The sequence below is a fragment of the Heloderma suspectum genome, chromosome 1 (genome assembly GCF_057233095.1).
Source record: "Heloderma suspectum isolate Gila_16-S chromosome 1, 16-S_ref, whole genome shotgun sequence".
In the NCBI taxonomy this organism is placed as follows: Eukaryota; Metazoa; Chordata; class Lepidosauria; order Squamata; family Helodermatidae; genus Heloderma; species Heloderma suspectum.
The window spans coordinates 162,414,355-162,438,076 of NC_139458.1; the positions used below are offsets into that span (position 1 = coordinate 162,414,355).

The 23,722-nt window shown below is 41.1% G+C and overlaps 1 protein-coding gene and 1 long non-coding RNA gene across 15 annotated transcripts; one reads left to right on the top strand and one right to left on the bottom strand.

Moving 5' to 3' along the window:
- Positions 1-823: 823 nt before the first annotated feature.
- CCNT2 (cyclin T2) lies at positions 824-21,870 on the top strand. Of its 14 annotated transcripts, XM_084808958.1 has the most exons (12): positions 824-1,742; positions 2,634-2,730; positions 4,318-4,392; positions 4,618-4,699; positions 8,313-8,441; positions 9,504-9,564; positions 10,091-10,153; positions 14,851-14,896; positions 16,775-16,938; positions 17,428-17,498; positions 18,373-19,498; positions 19,597-21,870. In XM_084808958.1, exons 2-12 carry the CDS (start codon positions 2,675-2,677, stop codon positions 19,659-19,661), a joined length of 1,938 nt encoding a protein of 645 aa, XP_084665084.1. In that variant the 5' UTR covers positions 824-1,742; positions 2,634-2,674; the 3' UTR covers positions 19,662-21,870. The 14 variants fall into 14 exon arrangements, with proteins under 14 accessions (XP_084665084.1, XP_084664987.1, XP_084664998.1 ...); XM_084808861.1 differs by having other exon boundaries at positions 18,373-21,870; XM_084808872.1 differs by having other exon boundaries at positions 4,660-4,699; positions 18,373-21,870.
- On the bottom strand, positions 4,219-8,427 carry LOC146358365 (uncharacterized). The gene is made up of 2 exons (XR_014784219.1): positions 8,219-8,427; positions 4,219-5,204 (listed from the first exon to the last, which is right to left on the bottom strand). It is a non-coding gene; the product is annotated as an uncharacterized LOC146358365 (long non-coding RNA).
- Positions 21,871-23,722: the final 1,852 nt, after the last annotated feature.

Here is a 23,722-nt window from a genome sequence, read left to right on the forward strand (position 1 = left end):
CCTCAAACTGCACCACAGGACTGCTGTAAGCCATTCTCATTCAATGTGGGGATAATTGGCATTATCGGTATTGGCAGGGGGATTTTTTTAATGTTGAAAAACTAAAAAAAAAACCCAAGACATTTCCTCCACAAAATAACTGAGAAAAAATACAAATGCCTCTTTATTTGCTGCTGTCATTTTTCAGTGGACACACAGCTGCCCACTCATAACTATGCTAAAATTCTGGATTTCTCTATTGTTTTCTATGGACAGGTGTTTCTTTTTCTCCAGGAGAGTATAAATGCGGGGGGGGGGGAGGAGAGAGAAGTTTAAGGCTGCAATCCTATACCCCAGCTTTCCCCAACCTGCAGATGTGTTGCACTACAACTCCCAGCATCCCCAACCTGGTGGCTGGGAGATACTGGGAGTTGTAGCCCAACACATCTGGAGGGCACCAGGGTGGGGAAGGCCGCTATACCCTTTTTCCTGGGAGTGAGGCTTACTTCCGAGTAGACATGTATTGGATTGCACTGTAAAGGAGCCAGGAAGTTTGGCCACCAGACAACAGGCAGTTGCGGCTTTAACTTCGTCGCGTCGCCATGTAGGAGGCCGCCTGACTAAGACCCTTGCCACAACCACCATAGAGGAAAAATCCTAGAATCAAACCTGGCTTCCGGTTTGATTAGCGCTCTCCATGTTAGAACCTCCATAACCACCCCTTGGCAACTCTATGGTTTATTAAAGCCGGAGCGTAGCGGAAACGTCCGGCTTTGCCGCGCGGCTCTGAGTTCGCGCGAGACAAGCAGCGATGGAGGAGGAGCCGGGCGCGCCGGTGGCGGGCGCTGCTGCGGGGGGAGGAGGAGGTGTCATGGCGGCGGCTGTGGCGGGTCCCGGACCTGGCGCGAGTTCAGCGTCGCGCGGAGCTGGCGGGGGCGGCCTGGGAGGTCCGCGCTGGTTCTTCAGCCGGGAGCAGCTGGAGAGCACGCCGTCGCGGCGCTGCGGCGTCGAGGCCGATAAGGAACTCTCGTACCGGCAGCAGGCGGCCAACCTCATCCAGGACATGGGCCAGCGGCTCAACGTGTATCCTTATGGCCAACGGGCGGGGTCGGCGGTCGGGAGGAGGAGAAGAGGAGAGATAAGGGGGGGGGGAGTCGGCACGACGCCCCCTTGGTGGCCTGCGGTGGGGCTCATCCCGGCTCTTTCTCGAGGCAGGCCCGTTTGGGAACCGCGGAGGCCTCGCCTGCTGTGGCTCCTCCCCGCGGCTTCTTTTCTGAGGCTCAGCCGGGGAAGGCGCCACAGGCTCCCCCGGGGGCTGGGGGGAAAGGAGACTGGAGCTCGGCGCCTGCGTTGCGGCCCAGCGTGGTTTATCGCTTCTCCGCAGACGCACGCAGGGGTGACTTGTGCTGCCCTTCCCTCGTGTGTGTTTGTGTGTAGTGTTCGTGGGGCTGAAGGCCGGACTGTGCAGCCCTTCTCGCAGAAAAGCTAACTGGCGTCAGTGCTGCCGTCCTGTTGCGAGTAGTCATGGATTTATAATAGTTTACGGAACACAGGATTGGGGTTTTCTAATCCCAGTCTTACTCCATCTACATTATTTTTGTTACCTTTTCGTGTAGGATTGTGTTTGTAACTTGGGAGTAATTGAAAAAGGGGGGAAAGTATCATTTTAGGAGAGTGCCCAGCAGAAGCTTGGAGTTTTGTTGCGGATAGAGCTTTGATGTTTCTCCAGCATGTAGATGATGGAACTGGATGAACTTGAATACGTAAGGCTGGGTTGCACCTTCCACATTCTGGCAAATACCATTTTTAGGGTGAAATAGGTCCTACAATTCGCATGGCTGGCTGGAGGATGCTGGAATTATAGGACTTACTTCTGTCTAAACATACATAGGACTGCACCCGTAGAGTCTTATTCTGTGAGATTGAAGAGAAACTGGCAGTCTTCAAAGATAAAAAATTGCCAGAACATGGCAGCAAATTCAGTATTTCAAAACTAAGGCAATGTTAGAAGTACACTGTGTGTTCTCTGCAAGAGTCAATCCTTTAGAAATATAAGGGGTGTCTTTAAAAAACACAAAGGCAAAGAGCTTTCGGGACTCAGCGATTCTATTTTGGAAAAACATTTTGTTGAACTGAGTATTAGCAATTTGGCTAGCTGCTGCTAATTATAAAAATCATTTCTCCTGTTGGGAACAAAATAATTCTAAGACCACATCACACATTTCTTGCACGTTCTGTGTAGGTAACTGAGAACCCACTATGTATGTTTTTTAATTGACAAACACTTTCTGGCCATGTGAATATGCCACTGGGTGCACTGACTGGCAACAGGTTTCCTACACATATGCAGTCATTATATGTGATGGCCTATTTACTGTTGTATTAAAGAAATACTTGTAGAAGGTTAATCATTTATAAAGCAGCCTGTAAACTTTGTGTCAATGCTGAAATTAAAAGCCTGGCCTTTACAAATGGGCATTTGGGAGATTCTAAAGTAGAACAATCTGTAAATCCTGAAAGCAGTGATTTATATCTCTGGAAGCAGCAAGGTTAAAAACATTCTAAAAATAAATTATAAATTAATAGGTTGTATCCAATTCAGGATAAGTACATGTTGCCTCTGCTCGATTTTCTCCATTTCCCTCTGGCTGCAGCCCACCACCCTGCATTTCAGGACTTTCATGAGGGTCTTCTGATGTTTTGGAGGAGCTTTTCTGGTGGTACAGAGAAAAGGGCAGGAATTCTCTTTGTGTGAGTGATACACTGGATACAATCCAGTGGGTTGGATTCAGCTGTTCTTCCGCCAGTGGGAACAGCACCTGAGTTCACTTAGACTCCAACCACCAATGGAAGTTAGCATATACCCATCAGAGCTAGTAACTATTGATAGCCTTAGGGCACAATCCTATGCATGTTTAGACAGGAAAAAGTCCTACAACTCCCATCTTACCCTAGCCAAATGGCTGGTTGGGGCATGCTGGGAGTTGTAGGATTTCTTTATGGCTAAACATGAATAGGATTGCACCTTTAGACAGTCATTCCCCAATAGGCTCAGAAACCTCCCACAGACAAAAGGAGTCAATGGGTGGAACCTAATGGGGCACTTACGTCTCCACCGATTTCCTTACACCCTGCGAGTTTCTGTCCGCAGCCAGGACACACTACTTGCAGAAGGAAGATTTAATGCTTCCAGGGCAAGTGAAAAGGAATGAAAACGCTCATTTCTGGAACTGGGCAGGTCAGCAGAGTTTGCATAAGGGAGCCCTTCCAACCTGCCCCAGTTGAGAAGTGATCATTTCCGCTCCTTTCAGGGCTTCCTCTGGGAAGTGCTGAATCGCTGTTGTGCAAGCAGTGGGTACCACTCACGCAATGGAATTGGGACCCACTGCTTGCACTAGAGAATTGGCAGAGGTGTAAGAACCCTGTTGGACTCTGCTCCTTCTTCTTCTGTCCATGAGAGGCTTGTGCTGATTCCAGCACTCATGGAGTGATGTTGGTTTTCTGGAGAATTTTGAATTGGGGTAATTTGCATAGGAAAGTTTTCTAATGTTCTAGAGAGTTATCAAATTTAGCATGTTTATTTTACTTGCATTTAATAAAACTAAAGTATCCCATGGGGTGTTGTTTTTTTTTTTGTCCCAATACACCACAATTACTTGACCTGAAATATTTGAGAGGGAAAATTAAAGCACACTTGAGGTGCAATCTGGGGCATGTTGGGAGTTGTAGGCCTTTTTTCTGTCTAAACATGCAGCCTTAATATTCCATTATGTGGATATTTTTATTAGAATACTTGTAAAAATGTAATGACAATGGGTTGGATCTGGGATATGCCTTCTGCCCGAGGAAGGGCAGTGACTGTGGAAGATCCCTCTATCCGATTCAGCAATCTCTCCTGACTATGTCAGGAGCCTGGAGTGTCTGTCATGGGATTGGGCCAGGGAAGTCTACTTCTGCCAGCACGGTTGATCCAACTTAAATCTGGATCCAACCCATTGGCATGTACTTCCCTTACAGTATTTAAATTTATTGTATGTATGTATTTCAGTGACATATATGTAGTCTCTCACATACTTGCTAGGAATAATCACCTGAAAAATATTAATTACAACCTTGAAACTGCTAAACTTGCCTAATACTGTAATTGCAGTTGGCATCCATTCATTGTTACTAATGAGCTTGTGGAATAGAAAATTTTCCATGGAAAAATAAAGCACCGGAAAAATTTCAATTTTAGAAAAGTTTCCATAGAAAATTTTCTTCCCTGCGTCACTGTCCTCATGTGAGCTGAAGTTCGCTCACGTAGTGGGACTTCCCATCCTCTACTTCTCCCTGCAGTCCCCCCGCATGTTCCAGATCTGCTTTGGAAGGTCCACTCCCCACTGGCAGAATGACACCACTGGGTACAACCGAGTGAGTTTTTGATTATTCAATTGGGTGAACCTGTCTGATTTAATAATCTTTTAAGTGTATGTTTGGACCTCGTAAATTGAAAGAAGTCCTGTCATCTGCATTTCTCATTGTTTCCTTTGTTACAATTTAATTTTTGGCTAGACCAAAGCAACTTAAGACAAGTTTGAGAAGGAATGTTAACTTGGGTTGTTATACATATGTAAATATCCTTGACTCCTTTTTCAGATCTCAACTCACAATTAATACTGCAATTGTTTACATGCACAGGTTTTATATGCATCATTCGTTTACAAAATTTAATAGAAATGTAAGTATATTTAAGCTAGAACAGCTGTTATTTTTGGAATGGCACCCTTGTATTATATGTTTCATCTTTTTATCAGTTAGCTACAGCCCTAAAGCTTACTACAAGCTGTTTGTAATTTAGCTCGTAAATAGCTACTTCCCTGTGATAAGAGAGAATCTCCTCCCGGGGAAGCATTACCAAAGTTGGTTTGTCTTTTTTTAGGCCACAGATTGCCCATCGGTATAAAGTATGTGGGTTAGTAACTTTGTAAGTTTCTTTTGTAAGGCAGTTTTAACTTATTGCTAAGTTGTATACCCTGTTTTGCTCTCGCTGTATGGATGTGATGTTGTAAACTGAGAGCTGCAGATTCTGATAATTGCCGTATTCTTGGTGTGAGCAAACAACCCACAGGAACAAGGATGGGGATTAATTGGAAATCAGGTTCTCAAGTAGATGAAGGGGAGCCATTCAGTGATTTCAGCAGATCTGTTCATTGTCTGCACTCGGGACAAGACTGGTATCCTACCTGTGGGAATAGCAGAATATTCCATCCTTGTAGTACAGAAAGAAGCTCTACATTTCTAGGAGCTAAAGCAAAACTTAAATTCACTTTTGAACAAAGGTATTTCAGTATAGTTGCTTAGAACTGCTTACAGAGAACAAAGTCTTTTTTATACTACATCTTGAACTAATAATCCTGTGCTGATTTGATTAAAGTGAGAACACGTGTTGTAGAACAGTCTCAGAGAGCTTTGAATCTCAAAGGAATGGATGACTATGGTTAGGGAGGTCCTTACTCATCTCTGTTAGTTAAGAAGCCTTTGATAGTTTTCTCTTGGGAAGACTGCATGCTCAGGCAGACAGTGCTTTGAGACATTAAGGGCCAGTTGGATGTCTCATAGCATCTCCTAGAAGCTATCTGCTTATGGGTACCAAGATGGAAGTTGTGGTTCAAAATGGTGCCAGAGAGACCTGGGCTGATGTGCCCTGATATGCCACAGTCTAGCAGGTTATCACAACTTAACAAGAGTTAATTTTTTAAAGAAAATTGGGCACAAGCAAGGAAAATTTGTCTTGAAAGTTCCTTTAACGCAAATACAATAAGACATCATCACAAGTATGTTTTGCTGGATTATATCAGTTGGTAAAAACTGATAATGCTTAGACTTTTGTAATGAGTATTAAAAATAAAATGAGTTCACGTTTAATAGTTCTGTGTGGCAGTCATAATTCCTAAAACTGGTTTATGTGAAATCAGAAGGCATGACTAGGTTCAGACAACACACGACAAGCCGTGGCACTCATGGGTGCCAGGTTGCATATGTAACCCCCCACTCCAGTGATCATGGGCTAAACCTAAAACAAACCTTGCATAATGCTAAAACAGGCCATGGGTTATGGGAGGGTTGTTTATGTACACATGGCTAATTCATGTGTACATAAAAAGCCACTTTGGATCACAGGCCTTGGCTTCAAGTTTCAACATTAGTTACACATAGTGGGGCTGTTTGCATGACACAACAGTTGCTGTCTGTGTGTGCTGAAAGTGGCCACTATTTTGAATATACAACCCCTGCTTGGGGATTATTGTGTCATGTGAACCCAGCGAGCATGGGTTATGTGAGGGCTAAGCCTAAAATAACCCTAAAACAGACAATGCGTTATGCAAGGGTTGTTTAACCCAAATCTGGAACTTTGTGTCGTTGAAGTAAAACATCCCAGAATTTTAACCCATGGTTTGTTTTTGGGTGAAAACTTCGGGTTGTTTTCTCATCAGTAACCGAGTTCCAGGTTCAGATGTCATGGATCACAATCCAGGAACCGGGTGGTTTGGGGTCGTTTAGTGAAGCAACAGAGGACAGGTGGTCAGGAGCCAGCCAGCTCAATTCCCTGTCCTCCCAAACAACCTATGGTTAAGAAATGGTGGGCTGTTTAATCATGCAGACCAAGTCATTGTGGCAGCATGCTAGTTTCTGCGCAGCTGCATAGTTTTAGGGTCCATGTATGAAAAAAGCAGCTGTTTAGAGTACCACTTTAAAAAAATAATTGGAATTAAACCTTATGCAAAGGCTAGATATAACCATCTTCACAGATACAGGAAAGCAGTGGAACCTGTCTGGTGGCACTCTTTATGGAGGGAGTTGTAGAATTCAGGTGCTACCAGCACAAACATCTGTTCCAGGCTGCAGATCACCTTGTTTCTTATGATGATGGCATTTGGGACTGTATCTCCTGCTCATATCAGCTTATGGAGGGGGAAGGTTCTTACAAAGAAGAACATTCTTACAAGTGCACCACAAGTTGCAGGCCTTTAAAGATCAAAGGTAGTACCTTCCTTAGCCTGGAAAGAAACTTACAGGCAGTGAAGCTCATGAATAATTCATGTCACTTGCTCCCAGCAGCGAGCACCCAATCAGTTTGTGCTTCTGCACTTTGGATCAGCTGAGGTTTCTGATCTGTCTTCAGGGAAGCCCCGTATAAAGTGCATTTTAGTAGCTAAGAGAAGTTACCATAAAATATGCACCACAGTGACAAGATACTTGCCCTCAGGGAAAGGGTAAAGCTGGTCTATCTACCGAAATTGATAGACACACCCCTGGCCACAGCTGCCACATGGACATCCAAAAGTAGGGCTGGATGCAAGAGGACTCCCAAATATGAACTGACTCCCAACTGTGAACCTACTCCTTAAAAGGAGTGTGACTTCATAAAGAGTCGGTGTTACCCCTAAACCCTGGTAAATAAAACTGCCCATTATCCATATCTGTGGCTAATCTGGATTGAGTTCTAGTTTATTCATCATCCAGGCTGTTACTGAACCTAAGCAGCCATTCAAGGAGATCACAGGCACACCTGGTGCAAATGAGAGAGAGCTAGGTGTCATCAGTTTACTTGATGGCATGCCACAAATCTGGAGATGATCTAATTTAATGGTTTCATGTAGACATAAAGATGACAGATGAGAGAGAACTCTGCAGAACTCCAGAGTATGGTTTATGTGGGCAGACATCTCCTGCACCACCTTTTGGAACCTCCCAGTGTGGTAGGAGTGGGACACCCCCCCTCCCTGAGTGCTGCCCCGTAACCTGCAAAGTGATCCAGAGGGATACTGCAGACAATGACATTGAAAGCCTTGAGGAGAATCAACAAATTCATGCTCCCCTGTCTCTTGGTGTAGATCATCTGCTGCTGTTCTATTGGCTATCTTGAGCCAAGTCACACCACATCCTTTAAGGAACTCACCAAATCAGACTATGAGTTGAACCACTGACAGCTTTTAAGTGACTAAAATAGTCCTTTCCCAACTCAGGCTGCCAGTTGCTAGCAGGCGGATAGAAACAATTGGATGCAAGTTTCAAGGAGACAATAATGCTGGCCAGCAATGATGTATTGCATACTAGACATGTTCAGTAAACCTTGTTTTCCTTGCTTCTGCAGAAGCTATTTGGGGGAATGTACAACTGCTCTAACATTTTTAAATGATAGAGTGTAGTCCTTAAGTAACTTTCAACTTCTACAAGGCTATATTATCACACTTACCTGTTAAGACTCTCCTTGTTCACTAGAGGTAACTAGTCTTAAGGCAGATGTGTTGCAACGCTGTTTCTAACTGAAATAATTTCTTCTCCAACAGATTATATCTCCTACTGCGTTATTTTTGGCTGCAAAAGTGGAAGAGCAGCCACGAAAACTCGAACATGTTATCAAAGTAGCACATGCTTGCCTTCACCCTCTAGAGCCACAGCTGGACACAAAATGTGATGTATGTTCGCATTGGCCTAATCTTACTTTCAGTTTACCTTAACTTCACATAAATACTGGAGTTGTTTAGCTGTGGTGAGATCAGGAGTCTATAGAGTTGTTTGTGTCCTTCCTGCCTCTCACTTACCCCTTGCCACACTTGGAAGATAACGCCTGAACTGAGAGATTTCTATTTATTGGAACACTTTCCAGATTCAATATCCAGGGTTAGGGTAGATCCAAATTCCAGTAGAGGATCTCTTGTTCAAGCTTTGCCTTTTCATATGATATGGGAGCAGGAGGAAGTGTGTGAGCCCCAGAACTACTCCTAATCTCACTGTACCTTGGAGATAAAATTGGAAAGTAATGTCTGAACAGCGCTAATAGTGGATTGTATGCTAGTGACAGCAGTTGGATTTAGAGGCTAATGCAGAGGTGTGGACAGGACTGGCCTTCCCATGAGGCAGGGTGAACCCCTCAACTCAGGCAGGAGAGTGGGAGGAGCAGCAAATTGTGCACTCCCTCCACCTCGCTCCAGCAAGGCAGCACTATAACAGATGCTCCAGAGAATCACACCAGCCACTCCCCTTCTGTGGCATTTGCTGTACCACAGATGATCCCCTGGGACATCCCTCCCACAATGAGGAAGGAACCCTTCAATGTCAGGCATTTGTGCCTGGCCGGCTCTCTGAAGAGCCATGCTGCTCACTTTCTCCAGCCAGTGTGGCTCTCCAGAGAGCTTGCCTGCCTTCTGGCTTGCGCCTAGAGGACCCTTAGCATGAGCCAGAAGGCAGGCAGCTGCAGTGGATGGTGGGTACGGTAGTGGGCGACGTGAGAGCTTGCTCCAGCGCTGGCTGTGGATTTCAAGTAGAAGTTTCAAAAGACTAAAGTTTGAGAAAAAGTGGATAGCTGAATAGTATCTGTCTTGTTTCTTGTCATTGAGGTTTCTAGATTCCTTGGGTGGTTGCAATGTGCATCCCAAAATAAGCGTCGATAGCCCATCAGTTTATCTGGAATAGTTTTTGGTATTATTCAGTTATTAAAATCACATCGTTAATGTTTCAGCTTTTTTTTCCGTTCTTAGGCATACCTTCAGCAGGCCCAAGAGCTGGTTATACTTGAAACAATAATGCTTCAAACTTTAGGTAAGTATAGTAAATCTCTGTGTGATTGTGTTTAAGCTTTTGCATAAGCAGTTCCAGTAATGGAATACCTATGTATTTGACATGGTAAACACATTTTTGGAGAATCTTGGGGTAGTACCCAATGTTAGTCCTACAAAGAGTAGACCCATTGAAATGAATGAGACTTAAGTTAGTCATGACATAAGTCTCATTCATTTCAATGGGTCTACTGTACATAGGACTAGCATTGGAAACTACCCTTGGAAATGTAATCTACCATAGCTAAGACTACATTTACAGTGCATTAATGTCTCTCTTTTATACTTGTATAAAAATGTAACCACACTTACTGCAATAATTCTACACTTACTATAGTAACTAAGCAGTATGATACCTTGTGTAAATTGGCTGATATCTTAAACTTATTGTAGTAGTCTGTAATGAGATTACTAAGCTAGGCATCTGAAGAAAACACGAGAAACTAGGTGCTTGTAAAGTTATAGACATCTGTAGTATAGCTTGTGAAATAACACATTTCATTTTTCAGGCTTTGAGATTACCATTGAGCATCCACACACAGATGTTGTGAAATGTACGCAGTTAGTGAGAGGTCAGTAACAATTTAACTGATTCTTTTCCTACATCTTTGTAGGAAGGTGGTGGTATCACTTACTAAATCTATTTCTGGAGTATTACTTCTACTGTGAGTAAATCACTTGTGTAATCTAGGTTTGGTTTTTACCTGGCTGTCTAAAAGATGAACTTAAAACTAAAGAATTGCAGGTCATAAGCGGTGTGTGTGTGTGTTTTCTCAATCGAGAGTTAAAATTGACCTCCGGGTAGTTATTGTGTATAGTGGCTGCATACCATCTTAACACAGAGATAGAGCTGATTTAGGTAAACTTGCTACAAGATGGTGGTCGGAGAATATGGTAGATGTATATATTGTGCTCTTGTCCTGCTTCTCTGTAGGCTTCTCACAGGCATCTAGTTGGCCACTGTGGGAGCGGGATGATGGACCAGATAGGCCTTTGGTCTGATCTACCAGGACTGCTTTTATGTTAGGTTCATATCAAATCAGTGGAATAAGGAAATCTACTTGGCAAAGCTCCTTTTTTCTGAAGTCTTTCTGCAAAGTATGTCTAATAACAGGCCATAAATGGGAATTATCAAGTGTTTGTAACAGTGTATAGAGTTGGGGTTTGTGGACCGTTTTCACAGTATTTACTATTTGGGCTCTTTGCCTTTCTACATCTGTAATTGCCTTTCTCCTGGGTGTGTCTCAGCTCTTTAATGTGGACAATTTTAAACAACTTGGGAGAACTGACTAATTTCTGGTCTGCATATGGCTCAAATGGTGGGTCATGTGCCAGAATCTTAGGGAGAACCAGGCTGAGCTTCTCTACACACAGAAGAGCTATCAGACTTGACTCAAAGTGAAGGAAGTGAATTGAGAACACTTCCATTGAAGTTTTTATATCGTGACATCCTGGAGGCTTTTTCTGGAGTCTCTCTAAATATTCTGAATTGGGAAAAAGTTAGCAAGACAACGTTATCTGTGATGGCTTTTGCAGCTTGACATTCTCGAGCTTCCCGAACTGTCACAGTTTATCCATTGGAATGTTAACAAATTTTAGAAGAAAAGGCAATATTGATGGAAAATGCCACGTCCTTTTAATAGCCAGCACACTTGCATGTGCTTAAGTCATAGTAAGTCAGTGGAATGTAACCTTTCATAAATGCATGATGGATTTTGGCTTGGACATGTAAGTGTGGTAGATCAGGTGTTCCTAGATATAAATGTTTCCTCAGAAGAAGAAGAGAGAGCCTCTCAAGCAGCCACTTTGTTTTGGTCTTCCTGACTTACAAATACAGTCTCTAGTGATGTGGGAAAACACCTAAATGTGTTCATAACTAGACTGCCAACTTCATTATCAGTATTCAGTAACGTCTTTCTGTTTGGATCAAATTGATAGCATAAGTGGCAAGAAAGCAAACCTATTAAAGTAACTTGTTCATATACATGGATATGCTTAAAGAGAACCACTTTCCTTTTATTTAATGTAACTTGTCTCAGACTTATAAAGAAGTCTACAAAAGTAAATAGCCCACAAGAAAGCTTTTAGCTGCTTTCACATACGTGGTTTTAAAGAAGCATTTAAATTTTCTCATCTTAGATCTTAAAAACCACAGGTGAAGGAAACCGCTGCTCTGGGATTGCAGGATTAATTTAAGGGGTAGAAGTTTGACTTTTTTATTTCTATCTTGACCTTGCTACAAAAAGAGGAAGAGGGAGAACATGATCAGAAGGCTTATATTAATGACCACCTACATGTTCTAATTGACCCCAAATACAATTTTTGTTTAAGTAGATATCTATTCACAGTACTATTTGGAAGTAAGTCCCATTGAATTCAATGGGATTTACTTCCAGGTAAGTGAATGTAGGATTGCCACCTAAGTCTGTTTACAGCCTCATTGCTTCCCAGCTCCTCTTAAGATAGAAAAACCTGAAGCAGTGGATTCAAATGCAGTTGATGACACAACTTCTGCGTTCAGCATTAAGTGATCCCTACTGACAGTGTTAGAATAAGCAGAAGAAAGTAAATGCACGAAAAGAGCTCTTTGCTGAGACAGTTTTGCTGATTCCACTTAGTTGCTACTGTTAGAGTTATTTAGTCTTAATTACTGGGTGTTGATTAACATTATAGGATAGAAATACAGCCTTGGTTGTAGACTAAAACAAAAAGCTTCTGGTTTGATGGTTATGAGCATCTCTAATGGATTTTAAGATTCTAAAGGGCTAGGTCTATGCCAGGGAAATGCTACGTATCTGGTTCGGGGTCAGCACCTGGTCCTTTGGAGGCAATTTATATTTTTCCCTTGTGAAATTGTTTATTGTAACTTATGACACAGTTTGCAGGACTTGGAAACATATATGGCACTTCTTTCTCAATTCATGCTTGTAGCGAATGAACTGTTTAAGAGAATATAGGGGAAGAATAGTCACACCCCCTGGGAACTCAACTTCTGTCACTGATTTCAGGGGACAGTAGCAACTAAAAAGTGTGTTAAGATTACTTTTTCCATTAAAAGTATTTTGTCCTTATCTTACCCTTGTATATTTATATATGGTATATGCATAGTAATTTGTTTTTAAGCCACTCTGAGGGTCTTGGTTATTGGACACATGTGACTCCTCTGCTGCCTTAGCCCCTAATCCATTTCTAAGCCCTGTTAAGTTATTGGTTATTAACTTTAAAGCTTAAATCAGGCCTGAGGGCTGTATTCCATTTTGGAGAAGCTCTCCAGGGACTGCGTTCCAGTGGTGGATGGCCCCATAGGCAAAAATGTGGCCTTTGGCTGAAAAATGCCCCCCATTCCATTCTTACTAATTTATAGTAGCAAGCATGTCTACTGAGAAGCAAGCATGAGAAGCATGTCTACTCACAAATAAGCAGGACAAGACTGCTTCATCCTACCCCCTCTTTCCCCCAGGGAAGAGCATGTGTGTGTTTGTATTACCACTGATCAGCTGCTGACCTGAGATAAGTGCTTTCTCCTGCTAAGCTCTGTCAAAGAGCATTTTCAGTGCTAAGCAGAAGAAAGCTCTTATTTTTTTTATCAGTGGCTGATCAGAGATGAGAGCTTCTCCCTCTCTGGTGGAGGGATCGGGGCCAGGGAAAGAAGCTGCTGGGCTGTATTGAGACACGTGCAATCTAGAGGTTTCGTATCCCTTCCGTAAATGGACCAGGTCATCTAAAAAACTGGCTGTTACATAAACATGCTAGTGTATTAAAAACTGGTGGAGAGGCTCACCTATGGGTCCCAAGATTAGAGATATGAATGGCTGGGATGAAGGAGATGGCCATCTCAGTGGCTGGCCTAATTTATGGAACCTCCTGTCTAATGAAGCCTGTTTTGCCCCCTCCTTGATCTTTTTTTTTTTTTTTTTTGCCAACTTGTGAAGATGTTCTTTGGCAGGCAAACATTTTGCCTGAGCTGATGCTTCCTGAATTTTTTATGCAATTTTAGCTGTCATTGCTGTCTCCAGTGGTTCATATTCATTTTGATAGACTTTGATCACACTGAGTGGTTCTTTAGAAACACAAAGGTGGGATATAAATCTTCCTAATATACAATTGTATTAATTATTTCTACACAGTATAGATAAGAAGCAAAAGGATTAGTAAATGAGAGCCCTGCACAGAGCATTACCAGCTGTTGCCCCTGTCCTAGCTGTCTTACCACTCTGCTTTCACAAACTACCAATAAGATAATTAGCCTATTAGAAATTAACGTGGCACAGCATGGTCTAAGCTGCTGCCGTGCCATTGATTTCAGTATAGCTACCTACCTAGAAATTAGCTGTGAGGCTTGTGAGGATATTGCCACTACTCTACTGAAACTGGGTTCTTCTGTCAGATTTTTGAAGGAGCACTACAAGTCACCTTGGTTCCTTAATATGTCATGTTTGTACCATGAGAAATAGGTTAGTCTTTGAACCATTAAGCAGCATTTTAGTGGCAACCTTTTCAGGTAGGAATATGGAAATTCCTTTCTTCAATGGGGACATTAGCATTTGTATAGTCTAATAAGGTTTCTATGAGAGTCCTATTTGGGATTCAGCTAGAAGGTATTAGTGGCCAGTTTGTTTGAGTTGTTCCTTGATACAGCTTGAAATTTATATCCCCTAACTATAGGAGAGATGTTGGTTGCTTGGATGGAGCTAGTCATTCTGTACTTTAGAAGGGTGATATTCTACCAGTGCCTTTTGCTAATGGATGCCATTCTGTCAATGATATGGATGCCTCCCCCAAATCTACTGTATTTACAAGAGCTGTATGTCATCCCATAACAAAATGTTCTGGATGACTTACAATTAATATTAAAAAGATTTACATACAAAATAAAATATACCCATAAAATCAAAAGCTGCCATCTTGCTGCACTTATCTATGGCTTACATAGTACGAATACGTTAATAGTTGTCTTGTTAGGATCAGGCTGTGCAGAAGATTCTCGTCAGCTGAATTGCCAGAAACAGATGTAATTGCACTTCACCAGAATTTGCAGGTTGAAGTACTGGATAGCTTCATCAGTAGCATTAACTGGATTAAAAGAATTAATGAACACATACTTCATGAAACCCTAAGTCAAGAAGTTGGCTTGAAAAGTAACTGAGTTCCTTGGTGACAAGAGCAAATAGTTTGCACCCTTACCTTATGATCTTCACATGAGCAGTATTTTAATTTGGGGAAAGCAACTATTACTGATGGCTAACTTCCTTGTTTCTCTTTCTTACAGCAAGCAAGGATTTGGCACAGACATCCTATTTCATGGCTACCAACAGGTTGTTATCCTGAACCTCTTTGTTGCACTGTTGTAGCACACTATAGCTTCCTTTACTGCAGGGCCCCCTACCTGTGTCTAACCCTTGTTGCAACAGGCGACTGGGCTGTCTACTGTGGTGGTACCTTCCTGTTTGCAGTGCGGTGTATTGTACAAGGGCCTAATGGCACAAAGGGGTTAAATGCACAATGTGAAGTGTAGTGGTGCTTTCTGGTGACATTTTCTCGATTGTGAGTGCATAAGTCTAAAATTGGTAGCCTGAATAGCAGCTAAAGATTACAGAGAGATAAACTTAACCTAGAAATCCGAGCATCTTGGTAAGTACAAAGCTGTTTTTAGTTTACCCTTGTAGTTAATGGCAATTTTTTCTTAATTAAAATAAAATATTAGCATTGTTTTTTTAAAAAATGAAATAAAAGCATTAGTTAAGATGTTATGTTAGAAACATTGGTGCTAGCCTATAAGATATTTAGTCCTGTAGAAACTGGCTGGTTCTGTAATGTATTTGTTTTAAAAATGGCCAGTGGGTTTTGCAATTTTAAGTAAGGTGGGCAGTTGAAGAGAGATGTAAGAGCTTGGTAAATAAGTAGCAAAGATACAGGGAAGGGTTACTGATGAGAAGTGTAGCAGAAAAGATGTGGTCATAGTGACTGTGTAACTTCGTGGATAAAAGTAGGCTTTGAGAAAAGAGGATTGGGTTAATGGATATTCCAGCCTTGGCGAGAACATTCCGGCAGAAGAGGGAGCAGCAGTGGATTAGTTTGTGTGAAGCAGATATTGAAATGGGATGGTGAAGGGGAGAGCCTTGCAAATAAAGTCTGGGAGCTGAATTTGGTCCAGCAAATAATAAGGAAAAGCTTAAACTGAAGGAACATTAGGATATTAGGGAGAAACTAGGGATCCAACGCATGCATTAAACTGACTGAATTAAAGGAAGAGATGGAACAAGGCTATAATAGACTAGGTGGGATGATTAGGTGGGCATGGATGAGGCTTTAGAAATAGATGGAGAAGGTGGGGGAAAGATGTATCTTGGAGATGGGGTGAAGTAATCTGAAGGAATTGGGAAGAGGTGGAGGTTGTATGGCAAAAAGATGGAAAATAACATTGTGTCCCACAGACAGTAGGATTCCCAAAGTCAGTCCCACAGTAGGATTCGGGATCGATAAATTAGGAATAACCTACGTTATTCTTATTTTCAGGTTGATTCGAATAATAGCTTATGGTGTGGAGAAAATTGATAAGAGCAGATGATTTTAAGCTTGTACTTAATGTAGATATGCACATAAATATTTGTGCAAGACATACTTTTTGGGATGAACTTGTAGCTACTGTTGCTGTAAAAAAAAATCTTTCAAAAGAGAAGTCAGAATTTCGAAGCAGCACTTGAACATGAAATTGGCATAGTTGTGTTGCTTCCAGCTAGGAATTCATACATGGTAGTAACTAATGCGAACTATGTTGCAGGCTGGACTCGAGGAGCCGAACTTTGTTTTCTTCTCACTTTTTACCTTACACATTATCTCAATAACATTCAAAGTATATAACATGTATGACAAGATAGTAAAATTTGTAATGAAGTGTTCATTTTTGCTGAAATCTTGTTATCTGTAAATGCTAATATTTTGGCTTTCTTAAGTATTGAGTTGCATGTACTAAAGGTGGAACGCATACTGTAGTTCTTCGATTTGCTCAGCACGAGCAGATCTACATTCTTCCTTTTCTTTTAGCATAAAGTCCAAAAGTTCTAAATTTTAAAAACTTTTACATCTTACTAGTATTTGCTTTGAATAGTGTGGTGATAAGTTTTTTCTCCTTTTTTTTAATCTTTTCCATGTTTGGCATTCATTCTTCCATTATGAAACATTTCTGACCACAGTCTGCACCTTACTACGTTTTGTCTTCAGTACAAGCCAACTGTGATAGCATGTGTGTGCATACATTTGGCTTGCAAGTGGTCCAACTGGGAGATCCCTGTTTCAACTGATGGAAAACATTGGTGGGAATATGTAGATCCTTCTGTTACTTTAGAATTACTTGATGGTAAGTAGTATATAGTGTTAAGTCAGCTTGACCATTGGTTTATCTGTTCTGAATGTTTATAATTTTATTTTAACAAATAGTTCTGCTGTTTTATTCTTGAGTTTTACTGTTTTGTTGTATACCATGTGGAAGTTTTTACTGAAGGACAGAATAGAAATTTTATTTTGTTCTGGTACCTTGGGAGCAAACATATTGCAGTAAAAGTAAAGAATCTTTAAGCAAACAAAAATGCAGTGCTATCAACTGAAAATAAATTCTTAATGTGAAGCTCATGCACCTGTGGTGGCAGTATTACTGCATTTTTACATCAGAATCTAAGTTCAAATATTTTCCTCTTTGCATGTGTGGAATACTGTTGGAATTTCACTGGGGCAGCAAGGCTCTGATTGAGTAGATAGCCAGGCCTGGACATCAAGATGGTTGAAGGTTACTAATAAGTTCTTGGCTAGTTATTCAGTGTGTTCAGCTTAATTTCATTTTCATTCACAGAGCTAACACATGAGTTTCTTCAGATATTGGAGAAAACTCCTAGTAGGCTAAAGAGGATTCGAAATTGGAGGGTAAGAATTTCTTCTGGTGAAGAAAATTGCTATTATGTTATTATGTAAGCATCTACTGATCTACTCTCACTTTACTTGAAAGTGAGCATCCTGCTGTAGATCACTTGTTAAAATGAATGTTGATATTCCAGTAACTTATCTGGCTTTTTAAAAACATTCTTCATTAGATCTGCATGAGATCCAGTGGTTTGGATCCAGAGTTGCCGTCTGCAGAGGCTCCCACTGGTAAAAAGTGGGGAGGCAATTTCTGCCAATTCCCTCTGTGCCTCCCACACTGGGAGCAGATTTTTCAGGGGAAGGATGAATCAGTGAAAATCCCCTCCCTCTTCCTCCAGCAGGAGTGTCCCATGAGTGGAGTTACTCTCTTGGGAACTCTGAATCCAAGCTAAAAAATGTATTGAACAAGCTGGTCTTCAAAAATATTCAGCCTTTGAAGCTATTTGTTCTTTGTCAAGATTCAGTGAGTTGGATCCCGAGCTGTGCTCAGTAGAGGTCACTGGAAGAAAGGGACAAGGAGTCAACCTTTGCCAATTCCTTCCCCTGCAGCCCCCTGTGCCTTTTGAAAAGCTGCTTTGACCTCTAGAGCAGCATGAAAGGTGGGGTGGGGGCTAAAAGGGGAATCAGCAGGGATCAACTTCCCCTTCTTTCAGTGTACTTCCTCTGCTGGATCTTAATTCCTTCTATCAGCAGAAGGAACCCTTCCATTTGTGGAACAGCCCATCTGGATCCAAGCCAAAGTTTCGAGCAAAGTTATTTATTACACTTGTATCCCTGTTCTCTTTTGGAACTAAGCGGCTTCCATGGGTCTTCAAATATACTTGTAGACTGTTCACTCAGAATGTGTCCTAAGTTTAACTTATTTGTTCTTGTATAGGCTAATCAGGCTGCTAAGAAACCTAAAGGAGATGGTCAGACATCTGAGAATTCTCTTCTTGGCTCATCTTTGGGTCAAAATTCCATTTTGGTAGATGCTGTTGCTGGTGTATCTGCAAACGCAAGTTTCCAAAAACCGTCGACATCCACATTTCCTGCCCCAGTTCCTCTGAACTCAGGAAGTATTTCTATTCAAGACAGTCAAGAAAATCTGGCAATACTAGCTGCAGGAATACCAAGTACCTCATATACTTTGTCAACACACCAAGAATGGCCTCAACACCAAGAACAAACAAGGACAGAACAGATATATTCTCAGAAACAGGAGACGTCACTGCCTGGTGGTCAGTTCAACATAAACTTTCAACCAGGCACTTCGTTACAGTTACATTCGGGGTTACATCACAGAGCTGACAAACTCTCTGAGCATCCTACTGCACACAAACCAGGAAACAAACACCATGGGCCGGTTGCTGCCACCCCTGTAATAATGCCTCAGAAAATGTCATTAGATAAATACAGAGAGAAACGCAAACTAGAAACACTTGAACTGGATGTGAGAGAACACTATATGGGAACAGAACAGCAATACAAAAAGCACATGCAATCCCAAGCAACAAGTAGCAGTTCTGTAACTTCCCCTCTTAAAATGAAAATTCCCATTACAAATGCAGAGAAGCCTGAAAAACACATTATTGACAAAAAAGAAAAGAGTGGGTCACTCAAATTGCGCATACCAATTCCACCCACAGAAAAGAATTCATGTAAAGAAGATTTGAAAATGAAAATCAAGGTCTTTTCTTCAGAGAGGCATAGCTCATCAGATGAGGGCAATGGGAAAAGCAAGCACTCTAGTCCCCATGTTAGCAAGGAAAAGCACAAAGAACATTCCGCAAACCGCCATCACGGTAGCAGTCATAAGCATTCCCATTCTCACACTGGTGGCGGTAGTAGTGGCGGCAGTAAACATAGTAGTGATGGATTAACACCAGCTGTTCTGAGGAGTCCCGTTGGCTTGAGCAGTGATGGCAATTCCTCTAGTTCCGGCTCTTCAAGAAAGAAGCTGTACAGCAATGATGCTTCTCACAACCATCACTCCAAAATGAGCAAAAGTTCCAAAAGTTCAGGTAGTTCATCTAGTTCTTCCTCTGTTAAGCAGTATGTATCCTCTCTCAACTCTGTTTTTAACCTTCCCTTACCCCCTCCTCCCCCTGTCACATACCAGGTGGGCTACGGACATCTCAGCACCCTCGTGAAACTGGACAAGAACCCAGTGGAGAACGGTCCTGATGCCAGTCACGAGTACAGTACAAACAGCCAGCATATGGACTACAAAGACACATTCGACATGCTGGATTCACTGTTAAGTGCCCAAGGAATGAATATGTAATCGATTGTTTAGGTCCCTTTCTCCCTTTTTATTTAAGAATATTAGAATGGAAACCTTCATAATCTAAGAAGAGCAACTCCAGCAGTTGCCACCCCACTTTATATAGATATATATAGATATATATAATATATGTAAGTGCTGCTTTATCCTTCACTCTGAAAAGAAGAGGTATAGTAAATGAGCCTATCTCCACATATGATAGTGTTATAAATACTGTAATGACATGGAAGGTGCAAAAATCACAGTATTTCCACATCCACAGTTAAGAACAGTAGATTGAATGGCTGCTTCTAGCTGTATGGAATGCCTCACGCATTGATTATTTATAACAAAATGCCAGCCACAATTTTTGTTGCTTAGTTTATGAATGAGTGTATTTTTTGTGTATTTATACTGTATGTATGATTTGCATGTTTCAAAGAAGGGATATGTAAAGTATACTGACAATGTTTACAACAAAAAGTGGAGAGAAATGTACATACATTTTTGTATGTTTAGATATACCATAAATACTCAGGATTGGAGCTGCTTGTAAGTATAACCAATATACCTAACTTTTTCCCTTGTCAGAATCCATCAGTAATGGAAACAAAAGTGGCACTTCATGTTAAACTGTAGGCCTTATTTGGGAGCCACTTCCTGAGAGCAATTCACTGACTGGGGATCATGTACCAGCTGTGGAAGGATGGTCAGCCACGGGCCATGGCACAGCATCCCCAGTGAGGCAGTGTGAAAATTGCTGAGGCCTCCTTTTGTGATTTATTTTTTAAAAACCCAGTTGACTGCTGAAATGTCAGTAGCTTTCAGAAGGGGGAATGAAAATAAAGTTTATATAATCTTTTTGATGTGAAAGTGCATTTAAATGTTGGCTTGATGCAGTAATAGAGACACAGAGCTGTTAATAATGGTTATATAGATTAACGTGATTTAAGAACTGAACTACGTAAACTTATATAGTGAAATTAGTAAGGTTTTTTTTAACTTAAGTTATTAGTGAACAGGGATCACTGTTTTCCATTAGCGTTTCATAAAGGCAGCCACGTTTTGAATTGAAAAAAAAAAGTGTGTTATGTGAGTGAAATGCCATTTCTTTTACAGGTGGAATGCTATCTTTGCAATAAATAAGTACAATTGTCGGTATCCCAACTTCTCCCTTAACTCAGACAATAAAATAAGTGTCACGTATGCTACGTGAATTGTACTTGTGATTGTAGTAACAAAACTGGAGGTTGTTTTTCAGCTCTGAATAATCACTCTCCAATTAAACCACTAGTATACATTTTTATGGCTGTAAGTGTCATATTACTGTTTTCAGTCATCTGCCTTTTTTGAACAAATGATGACCGTCGTGAATGTTGGTGGGTTTTTGTTAAAAGCCAATGTCCCATTTTACCAGCTGTGACCCTAAGTGCATGGAAATTACCTCAGCATAAATTCAGCACAGTAGCAAGTGTTACTTACTGGGTACTTAAATGTAAAAAGATTTTATTAAGTTATCCTCATGTCTGAGAGGGTTCCACTACTTGGTAACATCTGTTCTTGCACAGTTCTATGCTCTAATTGGTTATAAACATTTCAGAAGCGAGTCTGAAGTTTTAAGCCCTTCAGCTACACTAAAAGTGCTTTAGATAATTGTTGAGCGTGTATCCAGTTTGTAGTTACAGTATAATGTAACTACTTTTGCATCAATTACTATGTAATATTCAGTTGCCAGTAATGCAAAACTTGTACTACATACTTGAATACGTTTATTTTGAACTATGGGCGTCTTTTTTTAACACTTTGAACATGGACACTATGAATAATGTATCTTCAGATTTTAATCTAGTCCTTAGCCCTTCAGTCTGCTCCATCCAAAACTGTTACTATTTCACCCTTGTAACTTTCTACATTGAAAGAATATTTCTTAAACCCTGTATTGTGAAACCTGATCCTGCGTTGTTGCATATTTTTTTAGCCTTTTTAGACTTTCTTCGCTACCTCATCCATGCTATGAAATCCTGAAGAGCTTTTGCCATACAGTGTAAGCAAGATGTCTTAAATTGTGATTCCCAGTAGGAAGAAGACAAACCAGTAAATGTTTACTTTAAATAAAATTTATTTACAAAGCCTCATAGTATTTGCTTACAAACCTGTAGCTGTGCCTTGAAATGGATTTTACCCATTACTGTATGAAGAAATAATGGACACGTGGTCTAAACATATAGAACCTAATACAAATACAGCCCTTTTATATTTGAAAAAATAAGAACAAGTTCTGTTCAGGTACTTGTAACCCAATCCTATTCTTCAACAAATGACCATAGGACTGGGCATCAGACTTCTGGTCTGTTTTATACCCTTTGCTAAAAATGTAAAAGTTGCTGTTGATTGCTTACTGTCAACGATTGAATGCATCCTCTCATATCTATATTCTTGTAGATAATACTCTGTTGAAAAGATGAGAGCCTAGTTGAACTGCCACAAATATTTCTGTAAGATTATAACTGCGGATGTACAAGAGAACTCCAAAATGCTTATCAGACACAAACAACAGAAGTGGCTGGATCCTTACAATTAACTAACATTAACTTAGAGAGCAATCCTATACAGGTCTACTCAGAAGTAAGTCCAATTGAATTCAGTGGGCTTATTCCCAGGAAAGTGGATTATAGGATTGCAACCACAGTATGTTAATTTAAGACTTAAATACAGAGGATTGGATTCAGACCTACTGTTCCACTTATGAAAGGACTACCTCTGTGAAAGTGACTTGGATTTGATGGAGGCTCCTGCTGGAGGAAGGACAGGAGACTATTTTAGGCAATTTTCTCTTCCCCCTGCAATCACCAATGCCATCTCCTTTGCTCTTCCAGAAGGTTTCCCAACCCTCTAGAGGGGATTTTTCAGTAGCAAAGGGGGCTGCGGGGTAAGGGGAATCAGCAAAACTTATCTCCCCCTCTTCCACCTGCAGGAGCATCCAGCTTGCAGAGTTCTGCTCTGTGCAACTCTGGGTCCAACCCATAACTTTGAGGTGCCTTATGAAAATACCTTGGTGTCTTAACCATTTCCATTTTCTACAAGTAATTAGGTTGGTGGGGGAAGCAGGTTGTTTTTGCTAAATAGTCGTATTCGGGTTTTTTAGTGTTACTTTCTAATTTCAAATAAGCTGATGTGGAATTGTATGTCCCGCTTCAAATCATATGTCAGGCCTACTAATAGATCATGCAGTATATTTGACAGCAATAGATTTTTTAAAAAACGGTTGAATTCTAGAAGTGCTACATCTAACACTTTTAGACCAACATATATGCTAAAGCAGGGACTGGAAATGCGTGGCTCTCCAGATGTTTCAATTCCTATCAATTTAGCCAGCATAGCCAATCCTGAGGATGGTTTTTATTTGCCAAGGGGAAAAAAGATGACCGTGATTATGAGCGGGTGAGAAAGTGATCATTGTGGAAGAAGTGAAAAGAAATATTTCAGCTGAGAACATGTTCACTTGTGCAATACTTTGTAGCAGACATTGCTTGTATTATAGTTCGTGCTTGTAGCAGTAGCATCGGATATCAACAAATTCCTGACAAAATGTGGTTCGGGCCATTTGAATGCCCAAAGTGAAGGAGTGAGGCAATTTTGGCTTAGTGTCTTATATTTTGTGCTGTAAAATAAGATAATATAAGGAATAGTGAAGTTTCTATGAAATAAAAGGTGGCCATATAACAATAATGAGAAAATGGTAAATTAAAGTACTGCATTTAAATCCATTAAACTAGCGTCGGGGCGGGGGGGGGGGTGACTTGTATCCAGTGGTTAGACTAAAGTCCCATTCATTTCAGTCAGTATACTCTTAAGTAAGACTAACATTGGATATAACCCCATGGAAGAAACTCAGTCATGGTTCCAGATAATGTGGTACTATAGACTTCTTTCTTTTTACTATGTCATGTTGATAGGGCTACCGTATTGGCCATTGAGAGCA